The sequence below is a fragment of the Dendropsophus ebraccatus genome, chromosome 2 (assembly GCF_027789765.1).
Source record: "Dendropsophus ebraccatus isolate aDenEbr1 chromosome 2, aDenEbr1.pat, whole genome shotgun sequence".
NCBI classification, from domain to species: domain Eukaryota; kingdom Metazoa; phylum Chordata; class Amphibia; order Anura; family Hylidae; genus Dendropsophus; species Dendropsophus ebraccatus.
Genome location: NC_091455.1, coordinates 212,548,372 through 212,561,259, shown reverse-complemented (window position 1 = coordinate 212,561,259; position 12,888 = coordinate 212,548,372). Strand labels below are relative to the sequence as shown.

At 40.2% G+C, this 12,888-nt stretch overlaps 1 protein-coding gene across 1 annotated transcript in view; it reads right to left on the bottom strand.

Moving 5' to 3' along the window:
- CALCR (calcitonin receptor) overlaps positions 1-12,888 on the bottom strand; it is a 180,296-nt gene that overhangs the window by 79,100 nt on the left and 88,308 nt on the right. Inside the window, exon 2 of the mRNA XM_069959416.1 lies at positions 4,475-4,568. Within this exon, the coding sequence (XP_069815517.1) occupies positions 4,475-4,555 (81 nt within the window). The 5' untranslated portion in view covers positions 4,556-4,568. The remainder of the gene's footprint in view (positions 1-4,474; positions 4,569-12,888) is intronic.

Below are 12,888 nucleotides of genomic sequence, written 5' to 3'. Positions count from 1 at the left end.
CCGATGTGCAGGAAAACGCCCGATCCTCGGCTGATCACATCTTTGTGCGGTGGTAATATTGATCATTACCCGGCTATAAAACACATGTACTGTTTTTAAAGATTTTTTTCTCGCTATAAATCCTTACAGGCAGGAAAGATCCGGAATCAGGTTGATATTTCGGTTACATTGTAGGAGGGAACCTGAGGAACGTCTGACTGTTCTCGCCCCAATAATTAGATTATCTTAAGAATTAATCTTTATTGCCGATAAGAAGATTCACACAAGAGCCGCGGCCAACGTTCCTTTCATTCTCCTAATCCAACACTAATTGCTGACAAAGAGCTAATTACCTCATTCAGATTTTACCCATAAACACCGTAAAAGTGATTTCATTTAAATATTAACCCCGTGAGGTTCGCTACATAATGACACTGCTATTTTTCTTTTCACTTCCCTGACTCTCTGCATTCTGTTTCCTTCCATGTAGCCCTATGAGGGCTCGTTTTTTACAGGATGAGTAGCGTTTTTTTAATGGCACCAATTTGGGTAATATAGAGTTCTTTATAAGCTATGGACACCTGTGCATTTATTTTTTTAATTATTTATTTCCTAAATGAAAAATTACGCAATGTTCTAAACAGTCTTTATTTAAAATTTCATACCCAGGTTTTTTAGCTGCCTGATATGAGCGCAGATTAAATATGTAAAGGTGTAGGAAAAATGCTTTTAATTCAAGTTATACCAATTTGTAAATTACTTTTATATAAAAATCTCCAGTCTTCCAGTACTTATGAGCTGCTGTATGTCCTGCAGGAAGTGGTGTATTCTCTCCAGTCTGACACTGTGCTCTCTGCTGCCACCTCTGTCCATGTCAGGAACTGTCCAGAGCAGCAGCAAATCCCCATAGGAAACCTCTGCTGCTCTGGACAGTTCCTGACATGGACAGAGGTGGCAGCAGAGAGCACTGTATCAGACTGGAAAGAATAGAAAGATTTCCACCAATATTATAAGGTCCCTATACCACCAGTTATCTCTCCCATATGCCCCCCATTCTCCCCCCACACAGGAAGGTTCGGCCCGGCCATGTGTTCCTGTGTTCTGTTCGTCTGCAGAGAGGGTGCTCTAACTACGGCTTATCTCCACTTGAACAAAGGTGTCAGGAGAGATTTTTGTACAATAATTTCTGAATATACACTACCGTTCAAATGTTTGGGGTCACCCAAACAATTTTGTGTTTTCCATGAAAAGTCACACTTCCTCACCACCATACGTTGTGAAATGAATAGAAAATAGAGACAAGACATTGACAAGGTTAGAAATACTGATTTGTATGTGAAATAACATTGTTCTTCCATCACACTTTGCTTCCGTCCCAGAATCCTCCTTTTGCAGCAATTCCAGCATTGCACACCTTTGGCATTCTAGCTATTAATCTGTTGGGGTAAGCTGGAGAAATTGCCCCCCACGCTTCTAGAAGCAGCTCCCACAAGTTGGATTGGTTGGATGGGCACTACTGGCGTACCATACGGTCCAGCTGCTCCCACAATGGGGTGGTGATCTGGTGACTGCGCTGGCCACTCCATTCCCTATGATAGAATACCAGCTGCTGCTTCTGCTGGAAATAGTTCTTGCACAATTTGGAGGTGTTTAGGGTCATTGTCCTGTTGTAGGATGAAATTGGCTCCAACCAAGCGCTGCCCACTGGGTATGGCATGGCGGTGCAGAGTGATGGCCTTCCTTATTCACAATCCCTTTTACCCTGTACAAATCTCCCACCTTACCAGCACCAACCCCAGACCATCACATGACCTCCACCATGTATAACAGATGGCGTCAGGCATTCTTCCAGCATCTTCTCATTTCTTCTGCGTCTCACAAACCTTCTTCTTTGTCATCCAAACACCTCAAACTTGGATTCATCCGTCCACAACACTTTTTTCCAGTCTTCCTCTGTCCAATCTCTGTGTTCTTTTGCCCATCTTAATCTTTTTCTTTTATTGGCCAGTCTCAGATATGGCTTTTTCTTTGCCACTCTGCCCTGAAGCCCAAAATCCAGCAGCCGCCTCTTCCCTGTAGATGGTGACACTGGCGTTTTGCGGGTTCTATTTAATGAAGATGCCAATTGGGGACATGTGAGGCGGCTGTTTCTCAAACTAGAGACTCTAATGTGCTTATCTTCTTACTTAGTTGTGCAACGCAGCCTCCCACTTCTTTTTCTACTCTGGTTAGAGCCTGTTTGTGCTGTCCTCTGAAGGGAGTAGTACACACCGTTGTAGGAAATCTTTAATTTCTTAGCAATTTCTCGCATGGAATAGCCTTCATTTCTAAGAACAAGAATAGACTGTCGAGTTTCAGATGAAAGTTCTCTTTTTCTGGCCATTTTGAGCGTTTAATTGACCCCACAAATGTGATGCTCCAGAAACACAATCTGCTCAAAGGAAGGTCAGTTTTGTAGCTTCTGTAACAAGCTAGACTGTTTTCAGATGTGTGAACATGATTGCACAAGGGTTTTCTAATCATCAATTAGCCTTCTGAGCCAATGAGCAAACACATTGTACCATTAGAAGACTGGAGTGATAGTTGCTGGAAATGGGCCTCTATACACCTATGTAGATATTGCACCAAAAACCAGACATTTGCAGCTAGAATAGTCATTTACCACATTAGCAATGTATAGAGGGGATTTGTTTAAAGTTAGGACTAGTTTAAAGTTATCTTCATTGAAAAGTACAGTGCTTTTCCTTCAAAAATAAGGACATTTCAATGTGACCCCAAACTTTTGAACAGTAGTGTATATATATATTTTTTGCACATTTTAAAAGAAACTACTTAGTTTTTGTTGTTGTGTTGCTGCACTCAGAGCCTTTGGCCGTCTATGCAGGGGGTTGCGGACCTCTGAGCGCTGTAAAGATAAAGACATTAATGGAGCTCGGTATTGTAGGGCACTTTAAGTGTACTTAAAGCTCCCAGACCATGCTGGTACTTTCTACATCTGTGAATTCAATTACTGCTCCATTCAGAGAATATAGAGAGATGTAATTTTTATTTAGAAACACATAGTTAAGGTTTTGGTAAGTCCGGCTGCTCCACAATCATAGATGGCTCAAATGTTTTCCCACTGAACTCCATTGATTTCTGATTTGTTACGGTGAATTATCCATAATAGAGAAAGCAAATGCAGAAAATGATTCCCCGATAACATGTCCTGGACTGGAGGTCATTCCCATCTCTATACTATGGGCGTGGTATCATGTGCTCACTCTCGCCCCCTACTGAGCAATATATTGTGAATAAGCTGCTAATACTGGACACCATGATTGAAACCCAAAGGAGGTCATTCAAATTAATAGGGCCCATTGGGTGCCTTCCATGTGTGGCATGTTATGGGTTAAGACTAGGGTTGAGAAGACTTGCTGAACTGTTCGGGTTCGGTAACGTTCTCCAAATCCGACTGCTCGGCATTTGACCCCTGGTGGCTGGAGAAGTTGGACGCCACCGTAGTAAGTCCTGGAAAACCTGGATACAGCCATAGACCACAGGCTGTATCCATGTTTCCTGGCTGCCCCAGGGTTGCATTCAACTTTTGGACTTGCAGAACGTTGTCGAACCTGAAAAGTTCAGCAAGTCCGCTCAACCCTAGTTGTGTATCTACTGGAATGCGATAGGAGTGGGCTTACGGCTAAAGTAGGGGGAAGAATCTATCTATCTATCTATCTATCTATCTATCTCCTATGTATCTATAGTCATAAAGGGATTCACAGAGCTATTGCTATGGTAGGATCTGGTGCACAGTGTGAGGTCATTGCATATAATGGTTGGTGGAAGAGCAATATAGTGTGATGCATGGGGTAAAGTCTACCCCATGAGGGTGTGAGTGGGGAGGAGCAAGGGGGAGGTAGCTGATTGGTCCGAGCACACAGCACAGCACTCCAGCTCCACCCAGGAGGAGACTCGCGCAGTTCTCCACAGTTACAGGGGAAAAAATGTAATGAAATTTTGTTAAAGAAAGAAAAAGATATGGATCGACACACAACATTTCTGGCTGAATTACATCAAAAACCTTGGTTGACCATCACCAAAGTCTCAATGCAATCCCAAAACACTGTATTATTCTAAAGGTAGCCAAGAATATTTCCATGCACTGGAATAGATTTAGAGATGGCCCCGGGGATGGGCTTCACTCCTATATTATTAAAACACGATATTACAGTGGGGGAGGGCTTGTGCAGCACTCAGCAGTCTAACAGCCAGGCCCGATCTTGTTTTTTTTTTGTAACTTCTATGTTTAGAGTTCCGTTAGGGAGAAGTTACACTCAGTAGGTCTCAGTAGGTGTCTTTTAGTATTGTCACAACTGTTGCTTTGCGTGAATTTTTCCTGAAAGCAATGGATGGACCAGCAGCTATCTGACATCTGGACTATTAGGCTACTGGTTTTAATGCATGTCAACAGGCCTGATGTATTAATTGTTTTAGAAGTTCTTGTAATACTTACAATAAAGAGAACAATTAGTAAGAAGCAGCAGGGGTTTGTTTTCTCCTCCATTGTTTCTTCTTTAAGAAATGGAAATTTCATAGTTGCCTTTTTTCTGTAAAAAAATAAAATAAAAAATTAATAAAAATGTACTTTATTTAGATTTTTTTTGTGCAAAACATATCTGCATACATTTTCCTGACAAAGAGGATAGAAAAGGCCTATAGACTATATGGAAGCCTGTATACTGTATGGAGGCAGAAAGGGAGACTTTATACAATATGGGTAGAAAATCCCGGCACTCACCAAGAATTTTCTTTCATTTATTCAGTGCAGATGGATCAATAGTTACAATCAGTAGGCGCTGCGGCCAGGCATGGCCTTCATCAGTGCCATCCTTCTCCTTCCCCTTTTATACAATATTGGAGCACATATGGGCATAAATAGTGGCTAACTACTATAGAGAGTGCCTAACACTTGTCAACACAGAAAATTTAGGTAGGCTTCTTGACCATAAACCTAGATTCAGTTGCCTTGGTGGTTGGGCCAGTACTGGGGAGAGAGATACAAAGACAGGCAGATTGGTGTATTATGGTCTCTCTCAAAGTAGTTTATTTATAAGAAAATTTTCCTAGAGTTGGATGGACAATCCAGGAGCCAACTTCAGCCTACCCATGGACCGCCCCTACAGACTAGCATCCAATCACACGTCAGTAGTATAATTGAAGGAGTATCTGGTGGAAAAAAATTCTTTCAAGTCAACTGGTGTTATAAAGTTATACAGATTTGTAAATTACTTCTGTTTAAAATCTCCAGTCTTCCAGTACTTATCAGCTGCTGTATGTCCTGCAGGAAGTGGTGTATTCTCTCCAGTCTGACACAGTGCTCTCTGCTGCCACCTCTGTCCATATCAGGAACTGTCCAGAGCAGGAGAGGTTTTCTATGGGGTTTGCTGCTGCTCTGGACAGTTCCTGACATGGACAGAGGTGGCAGCAGAGAGCACTGTGTCAGACTGGAGAGAATACACCACTTCCTGTAGGACATACAGCAGCTAATAAGTACTGAAAGACTGGAGATTTACAAATCCATATAACTTTTTGACACCAGTTGATCTGAAGGAAAAAAATAATAATAAATCGCCAGTTTCCCTTTAACTTATTTTAAGAAAAACAATACATACTGCAAATTATTTCACACATCACATGGCGTCTATCTGGATAGATGAATAATCAAACCCATAACAATTTCTTCACTAGCTTCCTGGAATGGTTTGCAGTATTTCCATGGTTTAACCCTTAATTATATAACAACTGTATGTGATGTATGTGACTTATCCCCATGTGCACCCTAAAGCACTCACAGATATATCCAATTCCCCTTATCATAGGTATCAGCAGACTGTAGTCCATACCCCTTCTGCTCCGCGACTTGTCATTTCACCTAAAAACTCATTAAACAAATACAGTTCTTATTGGATGGATGCCAATACATGGGGCTTTTCGATTGAAAGTGAAGTCCAAACTGCTCGGACCTCTCATGAGGGTCTATAATAACAAACACACTTGTATACAATCAATTCACAGATATAGTATATATATATATATATATATATATATATATATATATATATCTATATCTTATACACAAGATATTTTCCTTATCCTCGTACACGTTCCTCATTCTATAGTCTGTGCTGTGTGACACGGAGTATTTCCTCTTGAGGAACCAAAATCCCCTTTTCCATGGACACAAATATCTTAAAATACATTTCTTATAAAATAACCTTTTGGAAAAACTACACAATGGTGAATATAAGTAAGCCTAGGAAAAACTGTGTGCACCTATGGGGAACTATTTGCTATCACAATTCTGCTTCCACACACTATATAGGGGCACAGAGGGGATATAGGGGATCTAACTACTATACGAGAGCAAGAAGGGGGCTAACTACTATATTGGGGCATAGAGGGGCATAATACTATATGGAGGGTTTACAGGGGATCTAAATAATATATCGGGGCAGAGAGGGTGCCTAACCCTATATAGGGGCACAATACTATATGGAGGGCATACAGGGGATCTAACTACTATATGTAGGCAAGAAGGGGACTGACTACTATATAGGGGCACAGAGGAGATATAATGGATTTAACTACTATATTGGGGCACAGAGGGTGCCTGACCCTATATAGGGACACAGAGGGGCATAATACTATATAGAGGGCATACAGGGGATCTAACTACTATATGTGAACAAGAAGGGGGCTAACTACTATATTGGGGCACAGAGGGGCATAATACTATATGGAGGGTTTACAGGGGATCTAACTAATATATCGGGGCATAGAGGGTCCCTAACCCTATATAGGGGCACAATACTATATGGAGGGCATACAGGGGATCTAACTACTAAATGTGATCAAGAAGGGGGCTAACAACTATATGGGGGCAAAGAAGGAACCTATTATATGGTGTCACAAAGTTGGCACTATAACTGTGTGGGGGAAAAAAGATCAGGCACATTCTTTTCGAAGGAGCCCTCTGCAGTCTGTCTCCGTCCACGGACACTGTGCCAGAATTGTGGACGATGGTTGTAAGGGGTAATAAAAACAAAACATTGCATGCGGTGACAACTTTGAAAGGTTGGATGATGGAACCAATGTGAACCTGGCATGTAAAAACCGGTAAGACAACAGGTGTATGGCCTCTTACCAAGTTTACTATTGTAAAAGCACTTGAGCCCCAACACAAAATATATAACAGCGCCCCCTTGGTGCTAGAGTCTTCTTCTATAACATAGGGGCAGCCACTCACCGCAGGTGCCAGTGGCTAGGTGCCTCTGCGTCTTCACCTCCTTAGCTATGCAACCGCTACTGTCTGAGCTAATAAATTTGCAGTCTACCAGCTGAATTTGGTCTCCACCATGACAGTAAGATAAGAATAAATAGTTCAAAAAGTAGAGATATGGAGTTCACACACCAAACCCCAAGTGACAGCTACTTCGCAGGAGGTCTTAGTAAGTGTGCAGGTGCGCAAAGTAGCTGCCATTACTTAAAGAGACTCTGTCAGTAGGATTATGATGTTCTATGTAAGGGTGGCATATACTAGTGACAAAGAAGCTGAACAGGATGATTGATCACTTACAGTATATTGTTCTGTAAAGCTGATCCAGAGATCTCCTGCTGAATAACATGGACAATACGTAGTCCTTTCCATTATGTGCATGAGCTCCGTAGTCCTGGATATTCATGAGAAGCAGAAAACTCCACCCACCAGCTGCTGATTGACAGTTATCTATCCAAGCTGCGTATTGGCAGTCACCTGTCAATCAGCAGCTGCAAGGCGGGGCTAGGGGTGCGGCAAGAATCCTATTCTCCTGCATATTAGGAGAACGGCTGCACAAAATGATGGAAGTAATACACCGATCTGTTCAGAATTTCTGTCACTATTTTAGGCTGCCCTCATTTAAGGCAGCCTAAACCTAGTGACAGATACCTTTTTTTTGCTTTTAATATACTCCTACTCCCATCGGGATTACGGGCTGCACTACAAAAATGAGGGTAGAAGTACAGATCGCTGTTTCTATGTTGCAAGATAAGAATGAATGGGATAACCACTTCAACTGGAGGCACTTCTCTTTTTTGTTTGGCAGAAAAGTGATTTGGAAGCCATCGTGCCCAAATTATATCCTCATAGTAAATAATATATCTTAACAAAACTAAAACTTGAAAACATTAAATATTCACATCTGGGCAACGCTGAAAAGGCCTAGCCGAGAGTGGATCTTAGCATGCAAATTGGAATTTATTCTAATGAGTTAGCAGATTTAACAGCGAGCCGCCTTAATACCACTGTGACTAAACCTCGGCGGTATCAATCTACTGCTCTCCAAGAAGACATTAAAATATGTTCAGTCACAGCACATCAGCGGCTAAAGGAGCCCATCAGAATTCTGCCAATACACAGTTTTGCCTCTCCTATTATTAATGATGCCTCTAAAAGAGCCGCGTGTATAATATTTTATAATCAGAGCTTCTGTCTGATGTGCAGCGGTCACATGTGAAGAAGATGCACTCCTCCTAATGAAACAGAATACGCTATATTGCTGCCTTAACCCTCTTGCTGCTGTGAGTTCTTGCACCATTCATACACTTTTACCGGACTGTACATGACTAAAACCTGAATTATTCAATTAAAAAAAAAAACAATATAACCCCCTAAATATATATATTTATATATTAAAAGTGGAACTATCAGCAGGTTAGACAACCCTAACCTGGGGGGCGTTAGGAGCAGTGCCTGCCACCATAGCGACGATCCTGCCCGCCGGGGTGGATCAGTGCTATGTGGGATAGACAATGTTGTTAACGGGTTCCCCAGTGTTCCAACCAGTCTCACCGGACCGCGGAGCACATGACTAACTGCACGGAACAGCGCCGAGGAGGAAGGTTAAGAGACATGCCTTTATCCTCGGTGTCTCCTGTGCAATAGGGACATATCAGCAGGTTAGATTAATCTAACCTGATGATAGTTCCCCTTTAAGTGTGTTTTCCTACAATTTTGCATCAAAATTAGAGATGAAATAGCTGAACTTCACAAACCGAGACTTGTTAGGAACTTTGCAATAAGTTGGTTCGTTACTGAACCAAATTTTTTTCCAGCTCGTAAAGATGGCGGCCGCACAATTTAATAGACATAAAAGAAAAAAAGGAGCAGATACAATCCGCACTCCCCTGATGTCCTCCTACGGGTCTTCAGTGATTTTTGTTTGGAACAGCAACATTGGAATGAAAACATTCTGTCATAGGTAAATATACACAAAACAAGCTGGCGGGGTAGAAAGCAACGGACATACAAAGATACACAGGGATCGCGCCTTTTGCTTTCTAACCCACCATGTAGATTTAAGCATATTTACTTATCAGTGTTTTCCTTCCAATGTTGCTGTTGGAAACAAAAAACCGCAAGAACGGAACAAAAACATGCTGTCATAAGTAAATATACACAAAACAAGCTGGCGGGACAGAAATCAGCATACATAGGGATCACTTCTATGCAAAGCCACATACAGAAAACTAACTGTATGTGTAAGAGGGAGTGATAACATAAAGAGAAGTTCCTATATTTTCTTAGAAGTCACTGGAGGCTGTACATGGGAGGAGACGGTGAGATGCTTTCACCTAATGTGTAAACCACATATTCCTCTTAGTGTCAGTCATAGGCAAAAATCAAACTAAGGCAAAAGGTAAAAATGATCTAAAATGGTCACTATAACTCAGATTTTTTGTATTTTATATATACAGGTCCAGGTGCCAAAACTTCACCGGCAGTACCTAATGCTACCACTAGATCGACCTCTTTGTAAAATTATACTACATATATCTGTTGGGAAGTTTGTTTGTTTTTTGCACTCCTTGCCCCCACAGGAGCATGCTTATTCTTAACATCACTCCATGTGGTTATACATGGTACTGCATGTAAAATATTGCTAATGTAAAGTAAAGTCCTATTGGGGTGTACATATGTTGCTTAAAGGGGTTGTTCACTACATTTTTTTTTCTTTCAAATGAACTGGTGTCAGAAATTTATACGGAATTAGAATTTACTTTTATTTAAAAAATTTCCAGTCTTCCAGTACTTATCAGTAGCTGTATGTCCTGCATGAAGTGGTGTATTCGCTCCAGTCTGACACAGTGCTCTCTGCTGCCACCTCTGTCCATGTCAGGAACTGTTCAGAGCAGCAGCAAATCCCCATAAAAACACTTTCCTGCTCTGGACAGTTCCTGACATGGACAGAGGTGGCAGCAGAGAGCACTGTGTCAGACTGGAAGAAATACACCCCTTCCTGCAGGACATACAGCTGCTGATAAGTACTGGAAGACTGGAGATTTCGTAAAAAAAAAAAAAAAGTACACATCTCTGGAACTTTCTAGCACCAGTTTATTTAAAAGCATTTTTTTGGTAAACTAACCCTTTAAATATTAACAATTTATTTTTAGTAAATGTGTGATTGGGGTTTGGGGAGCCACAGCCAGACACCTCTCTCTCTCTCTCTCTCTCTCTCTCTGTCTATAAGCCCCGAGCCAATCTCCTGCAGCATGGCCCATAAGCCCCTGCTCTGAGTGTACCACCTTATAGGATCCATCCATGCTGCATTGCTGTGTACCTCAGCCTGGAGCCCAGCGGTTGTACACTGTAACCTCTCATCACATTATCCACTCATCTGAAAGCTTTATTATTGCAGATACTGAGAATTATTACTTTCTTGCTGACGGCTCTTTATTAATTTTCACAAGTAGAACTTTAACGGCATCTATTGTACTTTATACCTGAGGCAAAAAATGTTTCAATGTAGATGTACAGCGAGAGAAACTTCCAGCAGAACATAAAGCCAGACTATAATCACATCACAAAGAACAACTTATCCCTGATAGAAAATGTGATGTCTGACTAATACTGATGTGGTTACAGCAACAACTGCATGGATGGATAGATAGGAGATAGATAGATAGATAGATAGATAGATAGGAGATAGATAGATAGATAGATAGATTATAGATAGGAGATAGATAGATAGATAGATAGATAGATAGATAGATAGATAGATAGGAGATAGATAGATAGATAGATAGATAGATAGATAGATAGATAGATAGGAGATAGATAGATAGATAGGAGAGAGATAGGAGATAGATAGATAGGAGATAGATAGATAGGAGATAGATAGATAGGAGATAGATAGATAGGAGATAGATAGATAGGAGATAGATAGATAGATAGATAGATAGATAGATAGATAGATAGATCTGCTTCATATAACACTTTTACACCATGATGGATACAATATATCCTGCTTTCTTTCACACTTGTAAGTCAATTGAAATTATAAAAAGATCTGGATACAATTTATTCAGTAAATACTAGAACAAAAGCAGAGATGAAATGTGTGATCTCCGGCCTCCCTGCTGTTCCTGGATCCCATGACTGGAAATCTCCAACCTTCGCCAAAGATGTTCCTGATGATCCGGAGACTCACATGACAGCAATAATAAAGCTCTGCTCCTTCTATATCATCATTCAGACGTAGCAGAGCTAGGAGTCATAGCATGTTAACTACAAAGAGAAAAAACCTGTAAAAATTTGACAGAAACAGTGCCATTCTCACCCCTAGGCTGTGTCTGGTACTACAGCTCAGATCACAGTCCATGGCAAGACCTCGAAAAGACTGAGTAGTTTATGGAAAGGGTCGGTCTAGTGACAAAATGCTAAAAAAAGCAGAGATTGGCTGGAACCCGCTTTAGTAATTTGTCTGTATCCTCACCAAAATAATATATTATAAAGATATGCTCCAGTTTATTAAAAGAAGTAATTTATTTTTATTTAAGAAATTGCCAAGAGGCCGAGAGAAAATAATGAAAACTTAATTAACTTTTCTACTGCCTTTCCACAGTAATATAGTATTATTGTAGTTATATTCCTGTATATAGGAGCAGTATTATAGTAGTTATATTCCTGTATATAGAAGCAGTATTATAGTAGTTATATTCATGTATATAGGAGCAGTATTATAGTAGTTATATTCCTGTATATAGAAGCAGTATTATAGTAGTTATATTCTTGTATATAGGGGGCAGTATTATAGTAGTTATATCCCTGTATATAGGGGGTAGTATTATAGTAGTTATATCCCTGTATATAGGAGCAGTATTATAGTAGTTATATTCCTGTATATAGGGGCAGTATTATAGTAGTTATATTCCTGTATATAGAAGCAGTATTATAGTAGTTATATCCCTGTATATAGGGGGTAGTATTATAGTAGTTATATTCTTATATATAGGAGCAATATTATAATAGATAGTAGTTATATTCACATACATAGGGGCAGTATAATAGCAGTGTTATTCATGTCCTTATTAAAGGATAGTAATACAGTTATATATATATATATATATATATATATATATATACACACACATACAATCATCGAGCCATTGTCTCTTATCTTTCCCGCTCACATTTCAGCTGCTTACATTTAGTGTAGTGTTTATCAGAAGGTGACAATAGGAAATAGAGAAAGCTTTAAGGGTATTCAAAAAATAAACCTAATTTCCACTATAAGACTTGATAGAACTAGAACCTATGAAGCTATAACATGTATTTCTGAGCTGTAAGATATCTTCATTGAGTTATTGGTAAGGATTATAGAAAGAGAGAATTTACCATGAAAACACAACATCCTGGGTTTGCTCTTTAATATGTGGAACCATCATTTATACATGGTATACAAGCTATTAATGGAAAAGGAGAATGAATTCAGCGCAGTCTATTAGTAATACAGCAATGAGTGGATCCGCTCTGATTCTGCAATAAATTCCCTGTATAACCATCATGGTCGGGTATAATAACAAATCTCAGGGGGGAAGAGGTCAACT